Source organism: Vulpes lagopus, chromosome 6, assembly GCF_018345385.1.
Source record: "Vulpes lagopus strain Blue_001 chromosome 6, ASM1834538v1, whole genome shotgun sequence".
Classification (NCBI taxonomy): domain Eukaryota; kingdom Metazoa; phylum Chordata; class Mammalia; order Carnivora; family Canidae; genus Vulpes; species Vulpes lagopus.
In genome coordinates, this window is record NC_054829.1 from 11,309,223 (window position 1) to 11,336,221 (window position 26,999).

General features: G+C 50.3%; 1 protein-coding gene across 1 annotated transcript in view; it reads right to left on the reverse strand.

The window, feature by feature from the left end:
* The window catches only part of DGLUCY (D-glutamate cyclase), a 38,028-nt gene that overhangs the window by 3,204 nt on the left and 7,825 nt on the right, over window positions 1–26,999 (reverse strand). The window contains 8 exon segments of the mRNA XM_041757776.1: window positions 2,137–2,187; window positions 2,190–2,227; window positions 9,835–9,983; window positions 13,433–13,477; window positions 13,479–13,524; window positions 18,817–18,976; window positions 18,979–19,073; window positions 26,361–26,483. Of these exon segments, the coding sequence (XP_041613710.1) occupies window positions 2,137–2,187; window positions 2,190–2,227; window positions 9,835–9,983; window positions 13,433–13,477; window positions 13,479–13,524; window positions 18,817–18,976; window positions 18,979–19,073; window positions 26,361–26,483 (707 nt within the window).

The following is a 26,999-nucleotide window of genomic DNA, read 5'->3' on the forward strand; positions in this document are numbered from 1 at the left end:
ACCTCCTCCAGGCAGCCTTCCTTGAGGTGAGCTAAATGCCTGTTCGCTGTCCCTACAGCAGCTTGCTCTGCACACTTCCATCCTTTCCTGTGTCTTGCCCCAACCCCCAGTGGATCCTGAGCTCCCCACCCAGGGCCTGGATCTGATCCCCCATCGTCTCCCACAGCAAACCTAGCTTGGCCCAGAGGAGGGGCTCAGGGGCTCAACACACTTTTGCTTTGAAAATGTTCCCTTCTCTTTTCCTCACAAGGGTGATGCATTATTAATGTATTTATGATGGACTGTGTAGAAACCTAAAAGGAGAATTTTCCATCCCTGGCGGGTAAGCGCTTGGGTTGTGTGCATTTGTTTGGGCGGGTTCATTCCTTTGTGTCTGCGTGAATCAGGAATCATGTGTGAGGCAGCCCCCTGAGTGAATGTTTCCAATTCAGATCCAGGAAATGCAAAGAAAGCACAGAAGGCCCTCTGGGCCCCACGGGGGCAGACCATTTCCTCTGAAAATGTCACTTGAGCCGCTCTAGTCCCCCCCACTCCCTGTGGCACCCTAGCATTCACCAGGGACCAGGAAACTTCTGAGCCATGGAAAGAGCCCAGAGAATGGAGTCAGAGGTCCCAGTGGCCCCCTGATCTGGGTGTGTTGGGCAAACCATCCCTGCCCCCACCACCTGCTGGAATCCCAGCTCCCTCATCTGTAAAGTGGGTATAACATCAATCCAGAGAGGTGTTGGAGAGAAACATGGTTTCAGGAGGGAGAAAGAGACAGAGAAGCCGAGGGAGAGACAGGGCTCTGGATGGGCTCTGGGCCTCAGCGACCGGCTGCCTGGGGACTCATCCCAACCACTCGGCCCATCTGAGCTGCTGTGTCCAGGCTCAGTGCTCAGGAACCTTCCTGCCCTTAGATTGCATTCCCTTCTCCCCAGACCAAGCCTCTAATGCAGGGTCTCAGAATGTGGTCACCCAGAACATGTCGGGGATGCTCTTGTCCAGCTCACCTCCAGCCTACTGAGTCAGGACTCCTGGGTGGGCTTTGCGCTCTGTGATTTAAGATGCCCCAGAGGTGATTCACATGCCTTTGAAGTTGGGAAACTGCTGCCCTGCGTCCAGCCACCCACTCGTGTATGCATTTGTTCGCTTATTCATTCATTCCACGAGAATTTACCAAGCGCCGTGTTTCCCTCTGCTGGTTGTTGGAAAAGCAGACATGGAAGACCTGGTTCCTGGTGTTGCAAGTAGTAATCGAGACCTTTGGGGGACCAGACTGTGAAAGTGAGGCCCTAGGTTGCAGGAAAGCTGATTTTTTTGGACTGGTTAGGAGTGGCCGAGGGGTGGGGGGGCTCAGCCTGACTCAGCACGGGAACCCCTCCCTGGGCCTGATTGGGCCCAAGTCCTCCTCCTCCTCCTCCTCCCTGAAGAAGGCAAACTCTTCTTTTCACTGAACCTCAATCTGCTCTTGTGACCCCTGCCCCTCAGGCAGCTTTTGTCTGTCAGGTGGCCTAGGGCAGTGGTCCCTCTCCCTTCCCCCCTTCAGGTGTGAGGCCTGGAGTGGGGCTACTCTTCTGGGCTCCAGCCAACACACCCCAGCTCCCTCCACTGTTTCTTCTCAGACTTTGCAGCCCTGTCACCTCCTGCCTGCTCTCAGGTGAAGGAGAAGCTCAGGTAAAGCTGCAGCTCACAGGGGGAGTCATTTGGGGCCTGGGGTTTAGACATAAAGTCAGGGCTTTCGATGCCAATTTCTCACGATCCAAATGGATCCAAATGACTCTGGGAAATTCCCCCCGAAGGTGCTCTAGGCTCTGGGAGGAGCCAGGGATGGAGAGAGGGTTTGAGCCTGGAATCCCTGTCAGTGGGTGTGGCCGAGGGAATGGCAGAGTCATGGAGTCCTCCTGTTTTTCGTTTATTTGATATATTTTTTTAAAATAATCAGCCTAAAATAATCCACACACCAAAGGGCCAACATCTTCTGGTGGCAGAGTCTGCTCCCCTAGGGTGAGGCTGAGGAAGGGCAGTAGTGATGCTGGGCCTGCGCCCCTAGCCTGGAACCTTCCTCCCGTGGGTGTGGCCTGCTGGGTGTGTTACCTTAGCAAGGACAGAAGGGCCTGATCCCAGTCCCCTTTCCCAGGCGCTCCTGGACCCAACTGCCTTCGTTAGGTAAGGTCTGTGGACCTCACAGGTGTTTAGGATGTACAGCGTGCACAGGCCAAGGCATAGCCTCCCCAGTTAGAAACACCTAGAACAAAAAAAGATTCTATCATAGAAGTGGAGAGGTGATGGGGTCCGTCACCCTGCCTCTAAGCAGCAGGACTCGTCTCCAAGAAGGGCCCCACACTCAGTGGCACCAGCGGCCCCTGGGAATTGATGAGAAAAACAGATTGATGGGCCCCAGCGCAGACTCATCAGAAACTCGGCGGGGAAGGCAGGGGCCACACTGAGGGTTCATGAGCCTCCAGGTGATGCTGATTCAAGTTAAGGTTTGAGAACCCCTGCTCCACACCGGCTGGGTTACGTCCTGTTAGCTACCCACCATCAGGGAGATTGGCTCTAACCCTGGGGAGCTGTTTCAGGACTTCTGATCTTAAGGCCTGGCCCTCCCACGTGGCCGACCTGGGTCCCTCCTGCTGCCTGGGAGCCGGTCCTCCGAGGGGCTCACTGGCTGTGCGGCATCGCCTCTGCGTGGAGGGTGCCCCCAAGCCAGCCTCTGGCCTCCTGCCTTCTCTGTCAGCTAGCCCCAAGGTGCCTATTCCCCAGGCTGGGCACCACGTCACTGGCTCTTCTCTGAAACCTGCCCAAGTGCTCCATTCGGCTGAAGGAGGACTGATTAAGGACCTGCTGGACTGTAGGTGTCAGAGCCAAAAAAAAAAAAAAAAAAAAAGAGAGAGAGAGAAGAAAAGAAAAGAAAAAAATGAAGAGCCCCAAACCAGGGGAGAGAGTGAGGTGCTCACAGGATGATGAGAGCACTCAGGAGAGGCCTGGCTTGGGAAAAATTCACAGAAAAAGGGTCATTTAATACGGCCTTGCAGGATTTGGCAGAGAAAAGGTAGAGAGTGGGGCACCTCAGGTAGAAAAAATCCCAACATGCTGTGTGTACAAAGGCGTGTGGCACACAAGTACAGGCACGTATGAAAACGTGGGACGTGAGGACCATGCAGGCTGGGGGTGGGGAGGTCCAGGGGGAGGGGGAGAGGGAGAGGGAGCCCAGCAAGGAGCCCGACATGGGGCTGGATCTCACCACCCTGAGATCATGACCTGAGCCCTTACTATTTTTCTGCCTGCTGGATCTGTCCCTGACAGATGGTGATTAAAGTCTCCATGGATATGAGAGTGGATCCACCCATTTCTCCCTGTAGTTCTATTTGTCTCACATATTTGACACTGTTTTAGGAGCACCCACACATTAAGAATTTTACATCTTGGGGCGCCTGGGTGGCTCCCCAGTTGGTTGGATATCCAATTCTTGGTTTCCACTTGGGTGGTGGTCCCAGCGTCACAGAATTGAGCTTCATGCTGGGTGCAGAGTCTGCTTGGGATTCACCTCCCTCCCCTTCTGCCCCTCCCCTTGCTCACACTCACTCATACACTCCCTCTCTCAAAAATAAATGAACAAATAAAATCTTTTAACAAAATTGATATGTCTTTGGGGTGCCTGACTGGCCCAGTCAGAAAAGCAATGAGACTCTTGACCTTGGGGTTGTGAGTTCAAGCACCACATTGGGTGTAGAGATTACTTAAATAATAAAACTTAAAAAAAAAAAACACAAAGAATTGTTATGTCTTCAAAAACAAACAAACAAAAAGAATTGTTCCATCTTCTTGGAGTCTTGACCCCTTTACATTATGGAATACCCCCCTTTGACCCTGGAAACTTTCCTTGCTCTAGAATCTGCTCTGAGATTAGTATAGCTACCGATGCTCTCTTTCAGTTCTTGTTAGCCTGGTATATTTTTTCTCCATCCATCCACTTTTAATCTATATTTATTTTTAATGTGGGTTCCTTACAGACAACTATAGCTGGGTCTTGGTTTTTGATCCACCCTGACAACCTCTGCCTTTTAATTGGAGTATTTAGGCCATTGACATTTAAGGTGATCAATTATGGTGGATCAATATCTGCCACATTTGTTACTATTTTCTGTTTGTTGATGGAGTTCTTTTTTTTTTTTTCCTGTTTTTGTCTTCCACTCTTTTTCTGCCTGTTGTGGTTTTCACTGAGCACTTTATATGATTTTATTTTCTCTTCTTTCTTAGCATATCAATAATACCTCTTTTTGGGGCACCTGGGTGGCTCAGTGGTTGAGCATCTGCCTTCAGCTCCAGGCATGACCCAGGGGTCCTGGGATCAAGTCCCACATTGGGCTTCCCACAGGGAGCCTGCTTTTCCCTCTACCTGTGTCTCTGCTCTTTCTGTGTCTCTCATGAATAAATAAAATCTTTAAAGAACCACCTCTTTTTTAAAAAATTATTTTTAGTGGTTGCCCTAGAGTTTGCAATATACATTTATAACAAATCCAAGTTCACCTTCAAAGAACTGTTTCACAGGTAGGGCAAACACTTTAGATAAAACACCCCTCATTCTTCCGTCCTATCCCTTGTATGATTGCTGTCGTCCACTTCACTTACATACATGAACATGACTGAATGTGTCGTTGCTATTATTATTCAGAACAAAGTGTTATCTGTTAGATCAATTCAGAGTAAGAAAAACAAAAGTTATTTTTACCTTCATTTACTTATTCTCCGTTCTTGGTATAGATCTGAGTTTCTGACCTATGCAATTTTCCTTCTCCCTGAAGAATTTCTTTCAACATTTCTTGCAAGGCGGGTCTCCTAGCAACAAATTACCCTCCGTTTCTGTCTGTCTGAGAAGTTCTTTGTTACTCTTTCACTTTTGAAGGATAATCTCACAGGGCACAGAATTCTAGGTTGGTGGGTTTTTTCTGTCAACACTTCATACATGTCATGCCACTCTTCTTGCTTGTGTGGTTTCTGAGGAGAAGTTGGGTGTAATTCCTACTTTTGCTACGCATTTATCTGGCTGGGTGTTCTCTGAGCTTCCTGGATCTATGGTTTGGTGTCTGACATTGATCTGGGCGGAAAACCTCAGTCATTATTGCTTTAAATATTGCTTCTTTTCCTTTCTTCTCCTGCTGATATTCCTACTACATGTATGTTAGCAATTGTTCCACAATTCTTGGATATTCTATTCTGTTTCATCCAGTCTTTTTCTCTTAGCTTTTTAATTTTAGATGATCCTATTGTCCCCTCTGCAAGAGGTGATTTTCTCAGCTGCATCCAGGCTACTGGTCAAAGGAATTCTTTGTTTCTGTTGCCGTGGTTTTGATTTCTGGCATTTCTTTTTTTCTTAGAATTTCCATTTCTCTTCTTATATTATCATCTGTTCATGGCATGTTTGCCATGTTTGGATGTTTGGATATTTCCCTTCCCCCAGGCAGGTTAGGCTCTGATAAAATCCCAGCAGGCTTGGCTCTGGTAAAATGGTTTCTCTTAAGGGCGGGTCTTGTCAAGAGTGAAGTGTTCTGGGTGGCTCAGTGGTTAAGCATCTGCCTTCAGCTCAGGGCATGATCCCGGGGTCCTGGGATTGAGTCCCACCATCCCACCATCGGGTTCCCCGTGGGGAACCTGCTTCTCCCTCTGCCTGTGTCTCTGCTTCTGTGTGTCTCATGAATACATAAATAAAAAGAACAGAGTGTTCTGATGTATTTTCAAATGGTTTCTTCCCTCTACCCCCTAAATCACAAGGGGATTTTTCTCTGATATCCATGGTGTGGACTGGATAGAACTCATGGGGGGTAAAGGTCACAAACATGTGGCGACCCCCTGTGACCTGGACCACCTGGAGTTTTGAACTCAATTCATCAGTTGCAGGTTTTCCTACTTTGACACTCATTCCCTCAGGGATTTCTGCTTATCTCCAGGCTCCATTTTGAGGATGAAATGGGAAAGTCTTTTTTAGGTATTTGTCAAAAGTACTGAAACTTGTGGTGCTGTCAAGGAGGAGAGGTAGGGCCTAGAAGGACCTGGATACCAGAAAGATCAGTCCTGGTAGGGAGGGGTGAGAGAGGGCAGCTTGGGGCAGAGGTAAATTTGAGGAGAGGTGGGAAGTCTTTGCTTCCTCCAAACATCTACCAGATTGTTCTCTTCCTTTCCACCATGCGGGAGGAACCGAGGAAAGCATGGATGACCCCTCCTCGGAGAGGCCTTCCCTGACCATAATCTAAAATGGCCTGCCTCTCCCTCTCTCTCATCTACCCATAGCTCTCAGCACTATTTAGCATGAGCTGGGTACTTCTTTCTTAGAGCTCCTTGTCTGTCCACAACCTGCAAGAGCCTTGTGGAGCAGGACCCTTGCCATGTTAACACCAGGATTCTAGAACAATGGCTGGCACACAGTCAATGTTTGTTGGATGACTGAGTGAGAGGCCAAAGGCTGAGAACCAGGTTCCCTCTTGCTCTTGTGCCCTGGAGCCCCCACTCCCAGAGGAGAGGAGACCAGCTGGATGGATTCCAGGCCTCCAGGGCCCTCCTCCTGGGTAGCCGGGCCCGATGGACCTGGTGATGACTGCAAAGTCGGCCTCCACGTCACAAGTGATCACATCTCCATTTCATATGTGTCTCTTCACAGCCCCCTTGACTTTGCCCATCCTGAGCTCGTTGCCCCTGTCACTGACCCCTGAAAGGAAGCGGAACCACATCAGGCAGTGTTGAGGACTGACCAATATGGGAGTGGTTGTGGGGCAGGGCAGCCCCTCAACATGGAGTTTGTTGCCTCGGGGAGGGGAAAGGGTTGACTCTGGCTATATTTTCAGACAACCAGGAGATGTACATCTCCTTCAGATCGTCGAGAGACTAGTTTGGAACTCGGCAGTGTGGAGCCATGTCCCCAACTGAGTCACACTCTCTAGTCACAGATGGAGCACCCCCTATCCTGCTGCCACCATCCCTGTTGGAGATGTGGGGTGGTGGTCTTAACTCTTGAGTGGCTCCTGCTCAGACCAGGGCTGCAAGACCCCGAACCCCATCTGTGTGACGGGGAACTGGTACGGATCATTAAGCTCAACTCTGTAATTTACTTTTAAAAGCTTCTGTTTAAAGAGTATGAAATATCTGTGTGCCAGTTTATCTTAACCTACAGCAGAGGGTGCCTGGTGACCCACAAGGTAGCTTAATCAGGAGCCTACACCACAGGGGAGTCCACACCACATGAAGGACACCAGGTCTGACTGAGCACTGGGTGTGATAGTATATGATGGCAAATTGAATTTATAAATAAATAAATAAATAAATAAATAAATAAATAAATAAATAAATGCCAATCTGATCATCAGCACCTGAGGGCTTGTAATTGGCATAACAGATGCTTGAACAAACAGCTCAGAATACATCAGTGTTAGAAATTACTGAATTCATTGGTGAAACGAATGGTGTTGAAGGTGGGCGAGTTGGCTAAAAGGAATGACCAGGGCAGGTGGCTCAGAGGTTTAGTGCCGCCTTCGGCCCAGGGTCTAATCCTGGAGACCTGGGATCGAGTCCTGCGTCGGGCTCCCTGCATGGAGCCTGATTCTCCCTCTGCCACTCTCTCTCGCACATGTGCTCTCTGTGTCTCTCATTAATAAATAAAATCTTAAAGAAAAAAAATGACCAGGCAGGTCCACCATCACAGGAACAAGGTGACAAAAATCTAACCCAGCCTGCAGCCTGCTGCTGTCTGAGGTGGTGCTAGAGAACGGCTGTTGGTCCTGTGTCCAGGTATTTCTGGAAGAGTCTGTAGGTCGGATCACCTGAACCTGCCTCCAGGACCGTGGCAGCTGCCTCAGGATAACCACTCACCAAGGCACTGGTCCGAGTGCCTCAAGGCCTGAGGGCCAGGCCTGGCGAGCCTGCTGCACGGTTGCGCGGCTATTTCTGTGTCTGTCTCTACGAAGGCCTGGAACGTGTGGAGGGAGCCCACCCGACGAGGCCAGCATTCATCACGAGGTGGCTGTGGTAGGGGAGGGGGCTGGAGCTACCCCACCTCGAGCACTGGACACCTGCCTGTGGCCAAAAGAACCCGACTGTTTGACCGGCCAAGGGACCTCAGGTCCCCCTCCTGAGCATGTCTCTCAGAATAATTTTCTAGGCCCACAGTAGCTGACTGAATGGAGGGAAATGACCACAAGCCTAGAGCTGCTGCTTGTCTACCTCTGTCTCTGCTCTTTCGAATTGTCTGAATTTCACCTTGTTTGCTTCTCAGTCCTGCCTGTGGCCTTGTCGTCCTCACCTGGTGGCACTCCCGGGGCCTCCGAGAGGGGAGGGCCCCTGGGTGCTGAGTGGAAGGCCAGTGCTGTGTCCACAAGGCAGCTGCCTGTGGAAACTGAGGCATGGGGTGTGGATGGAGCAGAGGAGAGAAAAGACCAGGGGTGGCCCTGCTGGGCAGTGGGCTGTGGGGAACCACAGCCTGAGGGTACCAGAAGTCTCTAGGGTTCCACCAAAAGGGCAGTTTGAAGGCATAAACAGCCAGCTCCACCCGCTTCCTTTAGGCTCTTGGGAGCAGCCTTAGGGGGACCAGCAAAGATGAGGAGGACCTTCAGCAGGAGGAGAGCAGCTCCTTTGAATCATGACTGCCCCTTTGGGCTTGGAGACCCCTTCCTCCTGCACCAGGGCCATTCCTCCCTCCAGCCCCCAGGTCCCCAGCCTGCCCAGCCCACAGAGACAGGAAGTAGGAGCCAAGTGTGCCCTGGGTACCACACCCAAGGCCTCTTCTGGGAAAGACCAGGCACTTTGTAGAAACTTTCTACTCAGCCAGGAAGACTTTTATTGTCTCATCAAAGCCTCAAAAGCCAAAGGTGACTAATGAGTCTGGGAAACACTCTGAAGTGTTTGAATGAAGAGAACAATTAAACACAGAACAAGAAACTTGCCTTCATTACCTAGGCCTTTGCCTACCCTCAGGGGAGCAACACTGTTCTGGGAGCTGCTTTAAGCCTTTTAGAAATTCATTAAGGCAACATGACTCCACGAAAAGCATGTCGGAAGGGGTTCCGGGAGTCCGGACTTCCTAATTCTAGACCAGCCACACTAATGGGCTAGGCGACCTCAAGGAGCTTCCCTGGGCCTCATTTTTGGACACTATCTGCTTCTCTACTTGCCAGGGCTGTAAAGAGGCTTCAACAATATATGGATGTGAAACCTCTTTGAAAACAATGAAGTTCTGTACAAACACAAATGGTCACATTATTACGTTCCCAACAATCAAAATATTGCACTAATCATGTATTTAAGTCATACTTAAAAATTAATGCGCTCATAAGATGAAACACAGTAGACACGGTACATTCGTCCTGTATGGCCAAAAGAATATACCATGCCCCAATTTTATTATCACTCTTTTTTTTAAATTTTTTTTTAAATTTTTATTTATTTATGATAGTCACACAGAGAGAGAGAGAGAGAGGCAGAGACACAAGCAGGCTCCATGCACCGGGAGCCCGACATGGGATTTGATCCCGGGTCTCCAGGATCGCGCCCTGGGCCAAAGGCAGGCGCTAAACCGCTGCGCCACCCAGGGATCCCTATTATCACTCTTATTCTTAGTTTTAATAGTTTAGAGCTGGACGAGTACAATACACTCTATTACGTGTCATTTCCCTTCCTTGCTTGTGGGAATGTCGGATTTCTACGTGACAGTGTCTTTATCGTCTATACCAGCCGTAATAAACAAACAACATCTCTGGAGTAGAAACCATGGTCCCCATATAACTCCTTCTTGTCATACATCCCCCTATCAATAAAAAGGCAGTTAGTGTTGACACATCCTTATTGAATTCTCAGCTCCCTGCTTACCAGTTGACGAGATTCCAGGAATTTTCTGTGTTGCAAGGAAAAGGTCATCAATTGGGTCAACCAAGTGTTTGATGTTCCTTTTCCTGGTGTTGTAGTAATTGCCATCGACAGCCCTTCCTGAGCAGTCTATTGCCACCAGATGGTCGAATCTGCCAGAAAGCAAGGGCATAGGGGACTCATGGAGAGGACAGCTGCCTTGTTGGCTTGGTCATGTGTTTGTGTGAAGATCCTTGTATTCTGTATTTGATCCCTTCATTCTTACAGAATTTATGAGTAAGTGACAAGGACCTATGCTGGGGGTTAGTCTATCATATCCTTTTTAAAAATACCATCAGAATCTTAGGGTGTCCAGGTGGCTTGGTTGAGTGTCCAACTCTTGATTTCAGCTCAGGTCTGATCTCAGAGTCATGAGATCCAAGCCCCATGTCTGGTACCACACTCAGCGCAGAGTCTGCTTGAGATTCTTTCTTCCTCTCCCTTTGCCCTCCCCCCACCCCCATGCTCTCTCTCTCTCTCTAAAATAAATAAATAAAATCTTTTAAGAAAATGAAAGTACAAGTATCATCAGAATCTTTAGCAGTTCATTAGTCAGAAGTTGTGAGATTAGGAAGGCTGATGGTCAGGGTCACATGCTGGATGCGGGCGGCATCCTGGCCCCGATCTCCACTAGCCAGTGGGTGCCAGCACCCAGAGGTCTACTCGGTGGTTGCTATTGGTACACTGATGGCTTCTTCCAGGATCTTGTTCCATTTATGTGCACAAACAGACTTAGAAAGAGTTGGAAGACAAAGGAAACTAATGCAAGAGAGAGATTAGACAAGAGGCATAGACTGGTGGCAGTAAGCTTGCAGAATCAGGAATCAAATGGTGTAGGCTTGAATCCAGACCCTCACACTCCTGGCCTTGGCCAAGTGCTTAACCTCTCAGACTGCCATTTGCTACAATAGGACCTGTCTCATACAGTGTTGAAAGGAACCTCCCTGCACCTCATCTTTGGACATGATACCTGCATTAACCACTTTACAGGGTTTTAAAGAGGGTTTAATAATATAGTGGAGAAAATGCACAAGAGGTGCTTTGTAGAGAACCTTGTACCTACCCAGTGCTTGGTAAGTGGTATCATTATTGTGGCTGCTATCATTATTAGGAGGAATATTGTCTTGATAATCCAATTTTAAAAAGTGAAAATTGCAGTTTCTTATCTTCTAAATCCCCCCAAAATGGAGTTCCTTATTTTTTTTTAAGATTTATTTATTTTAGAGGAGGGGTGGAGAAGGGGCAGAGGGAGACGAGAGAGAGAATCTTGAGCATGGATACTTGAGCTCGGAGCCCAAAATAGGGCTCAATCTTACGACCCTGAGATCATGACCTGAGCCAAAATCAAGAGTCAGAGGCTTCACTGACTGAGCCACCCAGATGCCCCATGATGGAATTCCTTAAAATCTTTGCTGTGGAAAACTGTGTGGAGGATCCTCAAAAAATGTGAAATAGAATTATCACCTGATCCAGCAGTCCACCTCTAAGTATGCACCCAAAACAATCAAAAGCAAGGTCTCAAAGAGACACTGGAACACTCTTGTTCATAGCAGCATTATTCACAATAGGCAAACGGTAAAAGCAACCTGGCATCCACTGACAGATGAACAAAGAGGCCAAATGTGGTATGCGCAAACAAGGGAATATTATTCAGCCTTAAAAAAGGATGGAAATGCCGACATATGCCACAATATGGGTGGATCCTGAGGATAATTTGCTAACTGAAATAAGCCAGTCACAGTAGGACAAGTACTCTATGATTTCACTTACATGAGGTATTAGAGCAGTCAGTTCATAGGGACAGGAAGTAGAATGGTGAGTGTCAGGGGTTGAGGTCGGGGAGAATGGGAGTCAGTGTTTCAATGGGTACAGCATTTCCATTTGGGAAGATGAAAAAGTTCTGGAGATGGATGGTGGGGATGGTTGCACAACCATGCAATTAATTAATGCAATGCCTTAATGCCACCAAACTGCACACTTAAAATGGCTAAAATGGTAAAATTGATATTATGCATATTTTACTACAATAAAAAAGTCTTAAAAAAATCTAAATTCTGAATGCCTAGCTTTGCCCCCTGGTTGCACAGACTGTGGTGGCCTCATATATGCTTGGAATCAGGCCACTGAGTAGCTTTTGGGATGTAATCCTGAGGCTACATGCCCAGGGCAGAAAAAGGCCACCACTAAGAAGCAGAGTCAACAGGAGGAAGGAGACTTAACCCTGAATCTCCCCTGGATTGACATCAGTGGTGATGAAAAGCCTGTTTAGAACAAGACCTCCAAATGAGATCAATATGTTCTCTGTTCTTCAGGGACAATATCACCTCTGGACCTTTCCCCCAGGAGAATTCAGTTATATGCCTCATAAAGGTGGATTGATTTTTTTTTTTTTTTTAGGCCAGCAGGCTCCATTTAGTTACAGTGGGAAGTAATTGACTCCTGGGAAGCCTGCTCCCTGGGAAGAGTTAATGCATCATCTCCAAAGACAGCACGAGCCTCTCTCCCCACGATCAGATCTGCCCCACCTCCCTCCACTCTGAGAACAGAGCAGCACCTGCGTTAACTGGCACTGGGGATCCCACCCAAGAGTACTTTCTAGCTTCTCCCTGAAGATCCAGGGCTTTGTTTATATGTCAACCGTTTGGAGACTATAAACATCTCTAATATGAACCACACATGTTTTTGCAGCTTTAAATAGCATATGGGATCCACAATTGAACTTTTCTTGGTGACTCAGGTCCTCATTATGCTCATCAAATTCTGCTGTGAGCTGCAGCACAGCTACATCCTCCAAACCTCTTAAAGCAGTGTTTTTAAGTTCTAACTGGACACTCATTAGTGGATTGTGAAATAAATATACTAGGCCAGGTTGGCATCTCCAGAAAAGTAAAATAGAACACTCTAGAATTAGAATACAACGGACTGGAATGGAAAATGTCAGAATATATTGCACATAGCAAGAGTGAATATTGTTTTTTTACATCTTCTGTTTTGGTTGTGTGTGCATGTGCTTGTGCGTGCGCACGTATTGGTTTCCAACGCAAAAGGTATTACGTTGTCAAACCGGTTTGAAAACACTGTTTTGTATCATTAAAAATGATACAACCTGCAGTACATCCCTACATACCATAAAGATGTATTTTTCAAAATATCTGATCACAACACACAGTGAAAAAATACACACCCTTGCACAAGTTTCCCGAGAGAGTGCTCACCATTACAACAGAGGCTGTACGACGTGGCGTTTGTCTCTCTTCCCCTGCAAATGGGCTGGTTGTTCCCGCTGAAAGGACACACCACTCTCTCACGGGTTCTGACCCAGTTTGAGAAACTGCTGGTTTTGGGGTTTTATGATTTTCCCATCTTCTCCATCTATCGGGAAGGCTTGCCATCTCTCAGGTGTGCCAGGCCCGGAGAGCCTCTGTCAAGTGCCCAGTGCACCTTGAACCCCGGTGGCCTGGCCTGTCAGGACCCCTGGGCTCACGGCTCTGCTGTCTCTGGAGCCGTCTAAGTTAACAGTACCCTACGCTTCCCCAGGTAGGCTGGGATGGGATGCACACACCTGGGGGGCTTGGGGTCCCCATCTTTACAGAGGAATGCCGGAACGACTCCCACCTTGGAAGGTCAATATGGGGATCTGGGTCTTCAGAGCACCTTGAAAATGAAGGCAAAGGGTTGGACACATCATTTTGGAAATTCATGTTGGCTTTTCAAAAGCTTCTGTGCAAAGTATCACGGTCATTCCTGGGAAGCGCCTCCCCGTAGAATACACTTGGCAGGGAAAGCCGAGCCCTCGACGCCAGAACACTGGGTTACTCTCCGTCCTGAGTACACCCTGCAGTTGGCATAGTGGGTGACCCTGAGTGGCGGTGGAGCTGGGTCAGTGTCACCGCTATCGGGAGGCTAGCAGATATGCTGCTTGTACATGCCCATGACACCCCGTGAACAGAGGCCTCTTCTGGGTGATTGCCATCACGAGTGTGGGGGACATGTGGCACCCACGGTGACGGGGAACTGGCCCTCTGCTGAGCACGGGACATGCATGCTCTCACTTCATTGTCACAACAATTCTATGTGAAAAGAACCATCATTAACCCCACTTTACAGAAGAAGACTGAGGCCCAGGGGTGTTGAGTAAAGCCAAGGATGGAGGTCAGTGCCACGACCCAGTTTCCACCCCAAGTTCTCATCTGCTCTCCCCGCCCCGCATACCTTCAGGGAGGCCCCAGAAACAACAGTGAAGAGGCCCCAGAGTCTGGACTTTGAGTCAGCGATCAGTATTGGAGGGGTGGCCAAAGTGAACAGGACTCTCAAAAATAGCACCTTTTCCAACGACAATGATAGTACATGTTAGTGTAGACTGCGTGGGAAGCACTCACAAATCCCACAGTAAAATAAAAGTGACTTGGTGTCCATGAACAGATCCACCTTGTAGCACTTGGGGGTAGAATGCTTGTGAGGTCTCCACGCAGAGCCTGCGGTGGCTGACAGGGCCGGCCACAGGGCAAACCCAGGACCTATGGCCTCACTGGCCTGCAGGACCCCCCAGGCCTCTCTGTGGACCAGAGGGGATGTCGCACGTCCATCATCAGCCCCTCACACCCCTCATGCGAACCCAGCCCCAGTCAGCCCCCTGTCTATGTGAGAACCACCGCTTGTCCTATAAATGTGGTTTCATGATGCCTGCTTCTCCCCACAGCTTCACCGTATGGTTGCCCCAAGCCCTTTGGGGGCTACCCCCCAAACCCCAGGGGGTCCAGGAGCCAGAGTCATTGTCAGACACCCTAAGGGGCCCCCAAGGTGGCTCCCTCCAACCTCCCTGTCCAGTCCCACCCCATGTCTAGGGGAGAAAGACAGAGGACAGGCCGTCCATCAAGGGATACTCACCGAGCGCATTTTCCACGCGCACCAACAAGGGGGGACGGGGGTGGGAGTGGAGGTGGAGTGGTCCCAAGAAGCTGGAAGACCCAGACCCTTTCTATGCTGTGAAGAGGTGACCCTGCGAGCGGACTGAGTGCAGCCAAACAACCCTGGGTGGGAAGCAACATTCTCAGCTGTGTGGACCTTGGGCAAGCCCACCCAAACTCCCTCAGCTGTGCTCTCTGCAAGGTGGGGCTCACCTCCCCCCAACCCCACCCTGGTCCCAGGGTTACTGTGGATGCAATGATGAGATATGGGCCGAGCGGAGCCGGGACCGGGCAAGTACTAGGTGCTCAGTTAAGGCTGGTGCTTTCTTGCGTCCTTGGCATTGGCCAGAGGGTAGAGGATTCTCCTAAGAGGGGCCCCCGGGGTGCCGGACTGGGCAGGAGCATAACATGCCCCCCAGGGGCACACGGAGAGAAAGAGGCGCAGCTAAGGACCCTCAGGGCGAGGTGAGAGCCCGCCCTCACCCCCGAGCTACAAACAACCACTTTCTGCAGTTGGTCCATTAACGCCTGAGACTAAGGGGGAGAGACTAAGGCTCTTCCTTCTTTAAACCTGTGCAGCCTTTGGTTATAAAAGGAACTGAAATAATTTTCATTAAAAGGCCAAATCTCTTTCACGTTCTTTGTCCACAGGTAACAGAAGTTCTGCAAAACCCAACAGAGCAGATGCCACCTCGTGAGGCGGGCGCCGGCGAGCCCCAGTGCGGGGCATGGGGGTGCGGCGGGAGCCCCTGGGCCGGCCGGCAGGTGAGGGGGGCGCGGAGCCGGGCGGGAGAGCGGGCGGCTAGAAATACCCCAGCGGGTCGTCAGGCGGGAGACACTGCCCGCCTGTTGGCAGCGGCTGGCACGGGGGCCTGTCCCTTCTCCTCGGTGACAACTCGTCCATCGTCCTCCGTGTGGCTCCTTTTCGGCCTCCCTGGCTGGCTCGCCCCCTCCGCCCCCGCCCCAGGGTGCCAGCCTGGGGCCCTTTCCCCGCCTCTTGTCCCCTGGGTGATCTCAGCCTGTGCCTGGACTTCACAGGCCGTCAGGAAGCCAGCCGCTCTCCGGCCCCCTGCAGCCCAGACGGCCCCCCTGAGCTGGACGTGCACATCCATCTATTGACGTCTGCACTTGGGTGGCTGGTAGACGCCTCACTCTGAGGCTCGGACCCGCGCCTTTGTAAAAATCTTCAAAAATTACAATTGTAGGGATCCCTGGGTGGCTCAGCAGTTAAGCACCTGCCTTTGGCCCAAGGTGTGATCCTTGAGTCCTGGGATCGAGTCTCGCATCAGGCTCCCTGCATGGAGCCTGCTTCTCCCTCTGCCTGTGTCTCTGCCTCTCTCTGTGTGTCTTTCATGAATAAATAAATAAAATCTTTAAAAAAAAATTACAATTGTAGGGGCTCCTGGGAGGCTCTGTTGGTGAAGCGTCTGCCTTCGGCTTAGGTCATGGTCTCAGGGTCCTGAGGTCAGGCCTGCATCGGGCTCCCCGCTCAGTCTGCCTCCCCCTTGCCCCCGGCCGCTCCTCCTGCTTGTGCTCTCTCTCGCTCTCTCTTGCTCGTTCTCTCTCTCTCACCAATATATAAATAAAATCTTGTTAAAAAATTATAACCGTGAGGGCAGCCCGGGTGGCTCAGGGGCTTAGTGCCACCTTTGGCCCAGAGTGTGACCTTGGGGAGCCGGGATCGAGTCCCACATCCGGCTCCCTGTGAGGAGCCTACTTCTCCCTCTGCCTGTGTCTCTGCCTCTCTGTGTCTCTCATGAATAAATAAATAAAATCTTTTTAAAAAATTATAATCGTGGTAAAACACATAATGCACATTTTACTTTCTTTGCCAATTCTAAGTGTACAGGGTCTAGCCTTGTTGTGGGACCTTGTCCAGAACTTTCTCGTCTTCCTGAACTGAATTGCTGTCCCCATCAAACACGAGCTCCCCAGCCTCCCAGGACCCCCAGCAACCACCCTCCTTCTCTCCATCCCTATGATATTAGTCGCTCTAGGTCCCTCGTGTAAGTGGGGTCCTATGGCACCTGCTCCTTTGTGACCAGCGTGTGTCACTTAGCAAGATCTCACCCAGGCTTCCCCACGGGTCAGAATCTCCCTCCCCTAAGGCAGAACATCCCCCTCCTCCCTTCTGCAGGTGCCGCCCTCACTGTTCGCAGCTGCCCCTGGTTGCTCCCGCTGCCTGCCTGCTGGGACCCTGCCTGAAGGACCCTGCTCCCCCCACAGATGTGGGAGGATGCCTTTGCATCCCCTGCTTTCCATTCCTCTGGGGAGCAGACACCCAAAAGTGAGGTTGCCGAGGCACATGGGATTTTCCATATTACACCCTGGGGAGCTGCCTTACTGGCAGCCACGGCACCACAGTGCCCCCCGCAGCATCTCCCCGAGCTGTGCCCTCAGCCACCTGCCCAACCGCGGGCCGGGCTGTCCTCACCTCGGGTCGCACACCTGCCTCCAATCCACCCGGACCCACGACTCTACCGTCAAACTATAGACAGACCTGTCTCTGCCTTGAAGCCTCCACCTGTACCATTCATCTATCTGGGGACCCCTGAAGCCAGAGTCTGACACCCAGACTTGGGCATCAGGCGGTGTACTTGGGAATGGGCCCAGGGGGCAGGTGGGAGGAGTGCAAAGTGAGGAAAAACCATGAGGAGCCTTTGGGCACTTTCGAGGTCACCGCTCTGGGCAGCAGGGGCCCAGTGCAACCGTCTCCAAAGGACAAGAGGAAGCAGGGCGGTGCCCCCCTGGTTGAGGGGCTCCCAGAGGCATTCTCCCCCTTACTTTGGGCTGAGTGGTTTTGCAGAGCTTTGAAGAAACCCCAAAGACACTGGCTGGTGATGGGGCTCCGTCAGTCAGTGTGAGCCAGAACTTCTACTCCAGCTGTGGCTGAAAACTCTGGGGGCTACAGGGGCACCAGGCCACTCTGTACCCCGCTGGCAGTGACCTGGCCAGTTTCCACCCTTGTCCCTACAGTTCCTGCGTGATCCTTAAAAACTGAAGTTAGAGCGTGGCCCTCCTCTGCTCAGTGACCTCCTAGGGCTCCCCACCCCAGGAACAAAAGCCCAGCTGCTCACGTGTCCCTTGAGACCCTTCCAGGCTGGCCTCTGTGACCTCTCTGTGCTCCCTTCTGGGTTCTCTTCTCCGCAAGCCTGCCAGGGTCCCGCTCCACCTCACGGCTCTGCTCGGGCCCGTGTGACAGGCAGTCTTATCCATCGGCGGATCGCCACAGCCCCCGACAGTGCCTGGCACACGGTAGGTGCCCCGTACACATGTGCCGTGTGAAACGGCCTGTTTGTTCAGACACAGCCTTCTGGGACCTTCCTTACAGTGTCACGGTGCTACAGAGCATGCCTTATGGGGGGTTTCAAACCTGTTTTGGGGCTAAAAGGGAAAAATATGTCTCTAAAGAATGTATTTTCAGGGACATAGACAGCGGCAGCGGCGGGAGGGGGGCAGGTTAGAGCACCAGCGCCCAGCTGATGCCTGAGCAACAGTTGCAGAAAGGAGGAGAGGTGACGAGCGGAGGCTCCCAGTGGACCCCGGACTGACTCTGGTGCACAGACAGTGGCATCGTGGCCCTCGCACCCCCTGTGTGCTCCAGGGACCTGTGCAGTGTGGGCCATTCCTGCCCACGTGACCCGGGGTGCAGGAAGGGGGGGGGAGGGGGAAGGGGGAAGGGGGACACTGCTGTCTCCGTTCCTGACTACCACACCTCCAACCTGGGATGTCCAGAACTGGCCTGGGTTGCCGAGTCCTCTGCAGGCCACACGTGGAGGGGAGTGGGTGCACAGGAGGACCCTGGGCTCTGGAGCCTGGAGGATCCAGGTTCAAACCCGAGCTCCCCGTCCCCCCTGGGGAAATCACCTGGCCCTGGCAGAGACTCAGCTCTTCAGCCATAAAACGGGGATAATGCTGCTCATGCCAGAGAGGTTCCGGACAGGCAGGAGAAGCCCCGCGCCGGGTGCTTTGGGAGTTCCCCACTCGCTGGATCCCCCACTCTCTGCTCTTTTGGGGAGATGGCCCATCCTCATCTCACGCCTCACCTTGACAAGCTTCTCAAACAAACTCAGGGCTCTCAGGTTGACGATCATGGAGACCTCCTTCTCCGAGGCCTGCAGGAAGGCAGCCAGAGCCATGGCTCCTGGGGGGCTGTCCATCTCTTTGAGGGGCTCGTGGCTGCATGCATACTGGATGCCAAGCTGGTGGTGACCAGCACTGAGCAGGCCTGGGACAGTGACAGGGCGGCTCTCAGCAGCTTGTTTCTGCAGACCAGGTGTCTGATTCCCAGGTGGCCTCAAATGATTTAAAGATTATTCATTTTCTCTTAGAGAAAGAGAGTGAGCAAGGGGAGGGGGGGCAGAGGGAGAGGGGGGAGAGAGAGAGAGAGAGAAGCAGACTCTGCACTAAGCAGGGAGCCCAACATGGGGCTTGATCTCATGACCCTGAGATCACAACCTGAGCTGAAACTAATAGTCGGAGGCTGAACCGACTGGGCCATCCAGGCGCCCCATTATTTTTCTTGAAAAGTCACAGAATAGCGTGTGTTTTAAGTAGAAGCTTATGTAAACAGCAGTTTGGTTTTTAATTTACTTTTGTTTCTGAAGTGGGACCGAGGGACGAGGCAGAGACTGCGGTTCGTTCCCCGGAATGGGCCCAGGTTGTCTCTGCCACACAGGGAGAGCCGGCCAAGGGAGAGCGGGGGTCCTGCATGCCCCCTCTGCGCCCCCTCTGCACCTGTTGCACACCTCCCTTCCTTGGTGCCTGGGGGGTCACCTCCTGGGGGTCACAGGGTGTCACGGCAGGGCTACTGGGTGGAGCAGGTCCCCTTCCTGCTGAAGCCCAGCACTCCGTGGGGAAGGCCCGTCCTGGACAGTTGTGCGAGAGGCCCGCACTCGCTTGGTATTTGCAGAGAGCACCCTGGGGTTACTGGGTTGTAGCGAGCCAGCGGACTAACGCAGGAATGTCCATGTGGGGGAAGCAGTGGGACTGCCCTGATGGGGGATTCCCCAGAAGAAGGCCCCGGGACAAGGACTTGGGGGCCGGTGTTTCCATGGGAAGTGAGCCCAGGAACACGAAGTCAGAAGATGGAGGAGGTATGAAAAAAGGGAGAAAGGCCGCTGAAGAATGAATGAGTGAGTGAGCAAATCAACCGCAAAGCAACTGGGGCTTGGTCTTGCCCGAGACCCTCTAGGAAACCAGGGGTCCCTCCTCCGGCCAGAGGACAGGGGGACCCGGCACTTATGCACCCCGCCGCAGTGGAGGGCGTCTGTAAGTACAAGAGCGGCCTCCGGTGGAGGGACAGGGGGACAGCTGTCCTGTGGGAACCCCCGAGGCCGGGCCAGGTGAAGCCCAGGGGACGGGGGAGACAGGCCCAGTAGCTGCCCATCTGGTGCCAGCCGGGCAGCACAGCCTCCCAGGGCCCGTCACGTGTCATCGTGCCCCTGTCCATACCCAGGTCACCTCAGAGCATGTCTGTGCCCCGTGTGGCAGGCTGTGACTGGGAACTTCCCCCCAGCCGTGGTCGAAATGACAGGGAGCCCGAGGAATGTGGCCAGAGGACGCCGGCTTGTCCCTGAGATACTTGGGGACACTGTGAAGGGACAGGGTTGGAGTTCCTGTCATGGGTGAACGGTTCCAGACTTAGAATCTGGACACTTATGGTAAAGCCCAAAGTAGCTGTGTGATCTTGGCCTCATCCCTTGATTGCTCTGGACCTCAGTTTACCTGCATGGAGCATGGGGGCGTCCAGGTGGAGGGGGGAACGCTGCAGGAAGGGGCCCTCCATGTGCCTGCAGTGGGAGTGGAAACTGGGACATTTGTCTGGAGGGGGATTTGTCCTCAGATTTGTATGTTCCACCGCATGAGCTAATCACATCTAGGAGCTTTACCCCAGTAAAGGGATGGTGGGGACGTACTCCCACGTGGTAAGAAGGTGTTCATCGAAGCCTTGTTTATGGTGTCAAAAAATGGATGTTAATAAAAATAGTGCGACATTTGTAGAATGGAATTCTATGCAAGTATTAAAAAGAATGCTGTAGAAGATTAATGACATGAAAGGATGTTCACAATATATTAAAAAGGAAGATATATATATATATAAAGAATATATAAATTATTTTTTCAGTCTTACAGGTTTAAGACTGAAGAAAAAGAGTTTTAAGGGCAAATATCCAACTGTTTGTCAATAATGGTTCACTGTGATGGGCTTCTGGTTGTTTTCACTGCCTCTTTACACTCATATATTTTCTGATGTTTCTACAGCGAACATGAATTGCTGTTGGCAGTTGGGGAGAGAAGAAGAATATTTTTTAAAGAAAAACGACTGGAATGTAACCTATTTCACAGGATGTGATAAACATCCAAAGAGAGAGGAGAGGAGAGAGAACTTTGTCGAATTCAGAGCAGACGATCATCTCGTCATTTGTGATGATTTTATTATGAGAGCAAATGATGTCACTATAAATAAACTTTGTGTTCCTCGTATTCCCCAGGCACCTCAAAGGCAAGCCAGCATCCTCTCAAAAATGACTGAGTGGCTCTATTACTATGCGCAGGGAGTGATGCTCATCTACTGGCATTAATCTTTTTTTTCTTTTTTTTTTACTGGCATTAATCTTATATCTGCTTACCTAATATAGTAGGCATCGAAACGTCTGTTGTTCTTGAGGATTAAAGATGCCATTAAAGTACTCCTTAATAGACAGGATTGACTTGCCGGGACAGTCATAAATCCACCTTTCCCCACGCCTCACTCTTCAAACCTAGACACAGTTTGCACAGGCACCCTAGGGGGGTTTTGTGGATGCCCTCCCAGGTCATTCTCATGAAGCTAGGATGCACTGGGTCTGCAGTAAGTTTACTTGCCACCTTTTTTTTTTTTAAATTTGGGCAATTGGCGGAATTAATATATCATCTTCCCTTGTGACCCTTGTGCTGAATAGAAGAGCTGTCAGCCTGGGTTAGAATGTTCGTGGGGGAGACAATATCACAGAAATTTAAAAAACATATCCACCCAGGAGATCAACTATGGAAGAGGCCCTCTGTGTACAGAGCCAGGAGCTTTCCTCTCTACACATGCACGTGTCCTAAAAGGTGCATGGGTGTGTAGGCACGGGTCCCAGAACCACTGTGGGTTTCTATGCCAAATAAACCATATTCTCTGCAGAAGGAACAAATGAATGAGCAATCTGACAGACAAAAACGTGAAATAGCAATGCCTTATAGTTTTGAAGGAAGTTTTGCTACTGAAGAACTTTGATCCCAAGCCCATAGGAGAGCTCATTTTTAAGGCTGTTCTGCACTGTTAGATTCTTGGCCGAAGGATTAGTCAGCCCAAAAAGGGACCCAGCTTGGTGGCTCGGTAGCTCTGCCCAGGTGCTGTTCTCTGTACCACCGTCACCGTAATCTGCTCTGTCTGGGTCTTGGGCCTCTGACCACGAGGCGTGACCTCTCCAGGCTGACCTCACCCCGCTGTCTTCCACGGGGACCCCACCACCATCTATTCAGAGATCTGCTTGGCAAAGAGGGGACAGATGGGCCTGCGGCGAGACCACATATGCCTCCTTCAAAGTACAAAAAAAACCCCACCGAGATCAAGACTCATGGCTTGTGAGAAGGTGTGAGCCAGGGGAGGCAGGAGCTGTTTTAACTGGCCTGACCGGACTGTGATCTACCATTTAAACTCAGATGCCGATTTATCCAACCCCTTTATTGATCGTGGGCCTTGGAGTCAACATCTGCCCAGATCACATGCTAGGTTATGTGGACTTGGGCAAGTTTCTTAACCCTACATGCCTCAGTCTCCCCATCTATTAAAAGAAGTTATAATAGCTGCCTCGTAGGGTCAGTGGAAGGATTTAATAAGAGGAAATGTGCCAAAGCTTTTAGCACATGTCTGGCCCAGGGTAAAACTCAGTGGATGATAGCTGTCATTATTATTACCGACCACAGCCCTGAGAGGGAGGTCTAGTGCTTATTTCTCCTGTTCTGCTGAGGAGAAACAGAGGTGGAGAGCCCCAGGGAAGGCTGCACCTTCACTCTTTTGGGAGCCTTTGCCAGTAAATGGATTGAATTTCTGTGCACGTCAGCGTGGGATTAGACATGCTGCTCTTCAACGACGGTGCAGGGCAAAGAGAAGAGCCCCTCAACTAGCTTGCAGCTGACCTCCTCCTCATTGGAACCAAAAGACCCTCATGGATCCCATGTCTAGAGAGCCAGGGGTCGCAAGCCACAGAAGGACTGTCCTTTCTCTGAGATGCAATATGCAATATATGTGTTGGTTGCAAGCCCTTGTGAGGCCGTCACTTGCAGGGCTCTGCCCCAGCAGCATCCTCAAGGGAGTGGGGGCCAGACCCTGCACCCACCTCTGCTGCCCAGCACACACACACAAGAATCTATTCTACACCCAACCTCAGAGAGATGGCACAAAAGGAGGAGATTAGGGACATATGGATGACTTTGTTTAAATGGTGGCGGTTGACAACTTAGGAACAACCACACTCCCCCCCTTTTTTTTTACCTTTCCAGTCCCAATTTAGTGGTGATGGCAATGTGCCCAGTTAATAAGCTTACCTTCCAAACCCTCTCTTATGTTCAGTGTTGAAATTAGTGTGTGTGTGTGTGTGTGTGGGTGGTGGTAAATAAATTAAAAACCCCCAAAAGTATTCAAAATCGAACCACCAACATCAGTATTTTGGTGCATTCGCTTCTTTTGGGAATTCACAAGCACTATATGCATTTAAAAAAAAATCAGCACTGGTAATTGCACAAAGCTTTCCCACTTAATTTTTAGAGAGGCAAGAACTAAGGATTTTGATGAATGCAATCATGATTTTTCTGTGTTTTGGACACGACCTAAGACTGGGCCCTCTCATGTCAGGAGCACACCAGGACAGTCAGCTCAGAGCGTGACCCAAGGCTCCACTCCATTAGCTGTGAGGTGTGTGGCAGCTAATCTAACACTAACAGAAGTTTAATTATTGAAGTCTGAGCATGATTTTTTAAAAAGATTTATTTATTTTTAGAGACAGAATGAGAGAGAGAAAAAAGAGAGAGAGAGTGCTAGCTTGGGGAAGGGCAGAGGGAGAGGGAGAGAGAGAAGCAGACTCCCTGCTGTGCACAGAGCCCAGATGTGGGGCACGACCTCAGGACCCTGAGATCACGGCCTGAGCTGAAATCAAGAGTTGGATGACACCCCAGTGACAGCCACCCAGACGCCTGAGTGTGATTTTTATAAAATTAAAAATATTCAAGGTCGTCCCTAAACAATGATGTCATTTGGCCTCATTTATAATCAGGTGGGCTTTTTTGAGCCAGAGCTAATGGGCTCGAGTTTGCTGGGCTGCCCAAGGCAGTGGACCCTCTTCTGCAGCACCTTCTCCCCCACCCCCGCAGTTGGCGGCAGGACGGGGATGCCACCGTGCTGGACAACATTTACCACACGTGTGTGGGTGTGTGAACACATAGGAGCACATACACATTCAGGAATGACCACAAACTTCTGAGAACGGCACCTGGTCTCGTGCAGCGTTTTATTCCCAAGGTCTGGGTCCGTGCCTGGCATGTAGTAGGTGCCCAATACATTTAATGTCAAAGAAACAAATGAATAGAATTCCATGGACCTTGGCATTTATGCCTCACTGCTATATTAGAAGTAATCTTCCTCTATTATGAGGCCATTCTGATAGCTAAACGTATACGAGTGCTTTCAAAAAAAAAACTGAAGCAATACTCAATTCTATGATTTGTAGCTCAAGGGTGGCTGGCCTGGCTAGAATTTTCTGGTGTCTACCAAACAGGCTGCAATAGTTATTCTTAGGATCTTTCTTTCTTTTCTTTCTTTCTTTCTTTCTTTCTTCCTTCCTTCCTTCCTTCCTTCCTTCCTTTCTTTCTTTTCTTCTTCTTTCTTTCTTTCTTTCTTTCTTTCTTTCTTTCTTTCTTTCTCTCTCTCTTCTTTCTTTCTTTCTTTCTTTCTTTCTTCTTTTCTTTTCTTTTTTAAATTTATTTTTTATTTTTATTTTTTTTATTTTTTTTTAAATTTTATTTATTTATGATAGGCACACAGTGAGAGAGAGAGAAGCAGAGACATAGGCAGAGGGAGAAGCAGGCTCCATGCACCGGGAGCCCGACGTGGGATTCGATCCCGGGTCTCCAGGATCGCGCCCCGGGCCAAAGGCAGGCGCCAAACCGCTGCGCCACCCAGGGATCCCTAAATTTATTTTTTAAAAGTTAACATGTGCCTAAAAGGAAACTGAAAAACACAAGAAGCAAAGAACAAAGTCATCCATAATCACAAGCAGTTTACAGTTTGACTTCTAGGTCCCACGTGTGTATCTAACACAAGTAAACATTTTAATGCAATTGAGATTGTACAGTTATGTATCATGCTTTTTTTTTTTTACACACCATGAATATTTAACCATGTCAAAGTCCCCAGACTGTATTTTGGTAACCAAGAATACACTACACCAACTCCATCTGAAAGAGAGAAAAATGTAATCCTGCCTTCCTTGAGAGGCGACAAAAATGGCAATGGGCCTCTAGACAAAGATATTGGCAGAGTTATAATTAAAATACTGCATTCCCTTAATGCTCAGTTAAAATCAAGGCATAAAGTAACAGAGTACACAACAGATAATATGCTTCTAAATGTTCCTAACACACCCCTGCCTCACTGTGAGCGAGTTAGGGCACCCTCGTGTGTCTCTCCATTGTAATATCACCCCACATCTTTGAAAAAAATAAACGGACAGTATTGCTTTAGCCAAGATACATTCCAAGACCCCCCGTGGACGTGAAACCGCGTCTAGCCCCGAACCCTCTATAGACGAGGTTTTCTCCTATCCGTACCTCCCTACGATAAAGTTTAGTTTCTAAATTAGGCACAGTAAGAGATTCATGGCAATAACTAATTAAAAAACAGAATGATTAGGACAATATACTAGAATGAAAGCGTTGTGACTGGGGTCTCCTTTTCTAATAAAGATCTTACTGTCCTGTCCTCACCCTTCTTCTTGTGACCATGGGAGACAGTAACATGCTCACGTGATGAGAGGAGGCGAAGGCAATGACACAGGCGTGTGACGTGCCATGAGGCCACAGCAGACCTCAGGGGATGGTCATCGGCTTCTTGACTGCAGCTGGCTGCAGGTAACTGGCCTCCGGGGACAGAGCTGTGAGGAGCAGGGGACCTGCACCTTGCAAATACCACGTCACATGGGGTGTTTAGTTGTGTCATTTGCTTTCGCTCCTGTTTTCAAAGTCCCACCAGCCTTCAAAATGTCTCAGAGAGTCACGTTAAGTATCTGTCTTTCTGGTAGGATGGACTGGGAGCCTTCTGAAGATGGAAATATATTTAATCAAAACGTATAAGCTGCTGGGGAGACCCAGCCCTGGGCAGAAGAGAAGGGAGCCCGTGGGCTCTGCATGTTCTGTGTTTTGTGTTGGGACTCTGTTTGCTAAGTCACTGCACTGAAAGCCTATGCTTCCAAGAATGAGAATCCACCCGTTCCCAACCTGGGTCTCAGGGTGGAACAGCCCCCCTGGAAGCCCTCTGGAAGCCCCCTGGAAGCCCGGATGTACTGCAGCTGCTGAAGGCCTCGAGACTGGTCACCAGAGAACGCCAGAACCCTGGGACATCCCCTGGCTGACACACCACAGGATCCCCCTAGCCAGGTTTGGAAAGATCTTTGATTCCCAACCATCCTGCAAATGGAAAAGGAAAATGAATTCCTTTGGGTCTTGCCCTGGTAGGTCCCATCCAAGTTGAACACGTCGAGTGGTTTATGTCTCTTTCTCCCAGAGAAACTCTTAGTCATGGGCTTGCTGTCAATGGTACTGGAGAAAAGGAATCGAGACTTGAACAACCCAGGACACCCTCTAACTTCTAGTCCATTCTGAGTCGCACAGCTTCAGAACACAGCATCTCGAACGCCTGGCATGGTTGCCAGATGGGCCCTGGGATGTGCTGAGCCCAATGCCCAGTGCCGATGGCTAAGCAAGCCAGCATTTGTGAGCTAACGTTCATTGTGATACAGGCTGGGTCACCGAGCACAGACCTAACCCCTATCGCTTGACCACCAACAGCATCCCTACCCCTGGGCCGGCATCTGAAGGCTCGGAGGACAGCAGAGATGGATGTGTTGGGCCCAACCCATTCACAAGAAGACAGTTCAACTTTGCCTTGGGTGGCCCTGAGGTCATCTTTCTATGAGGAAGGCG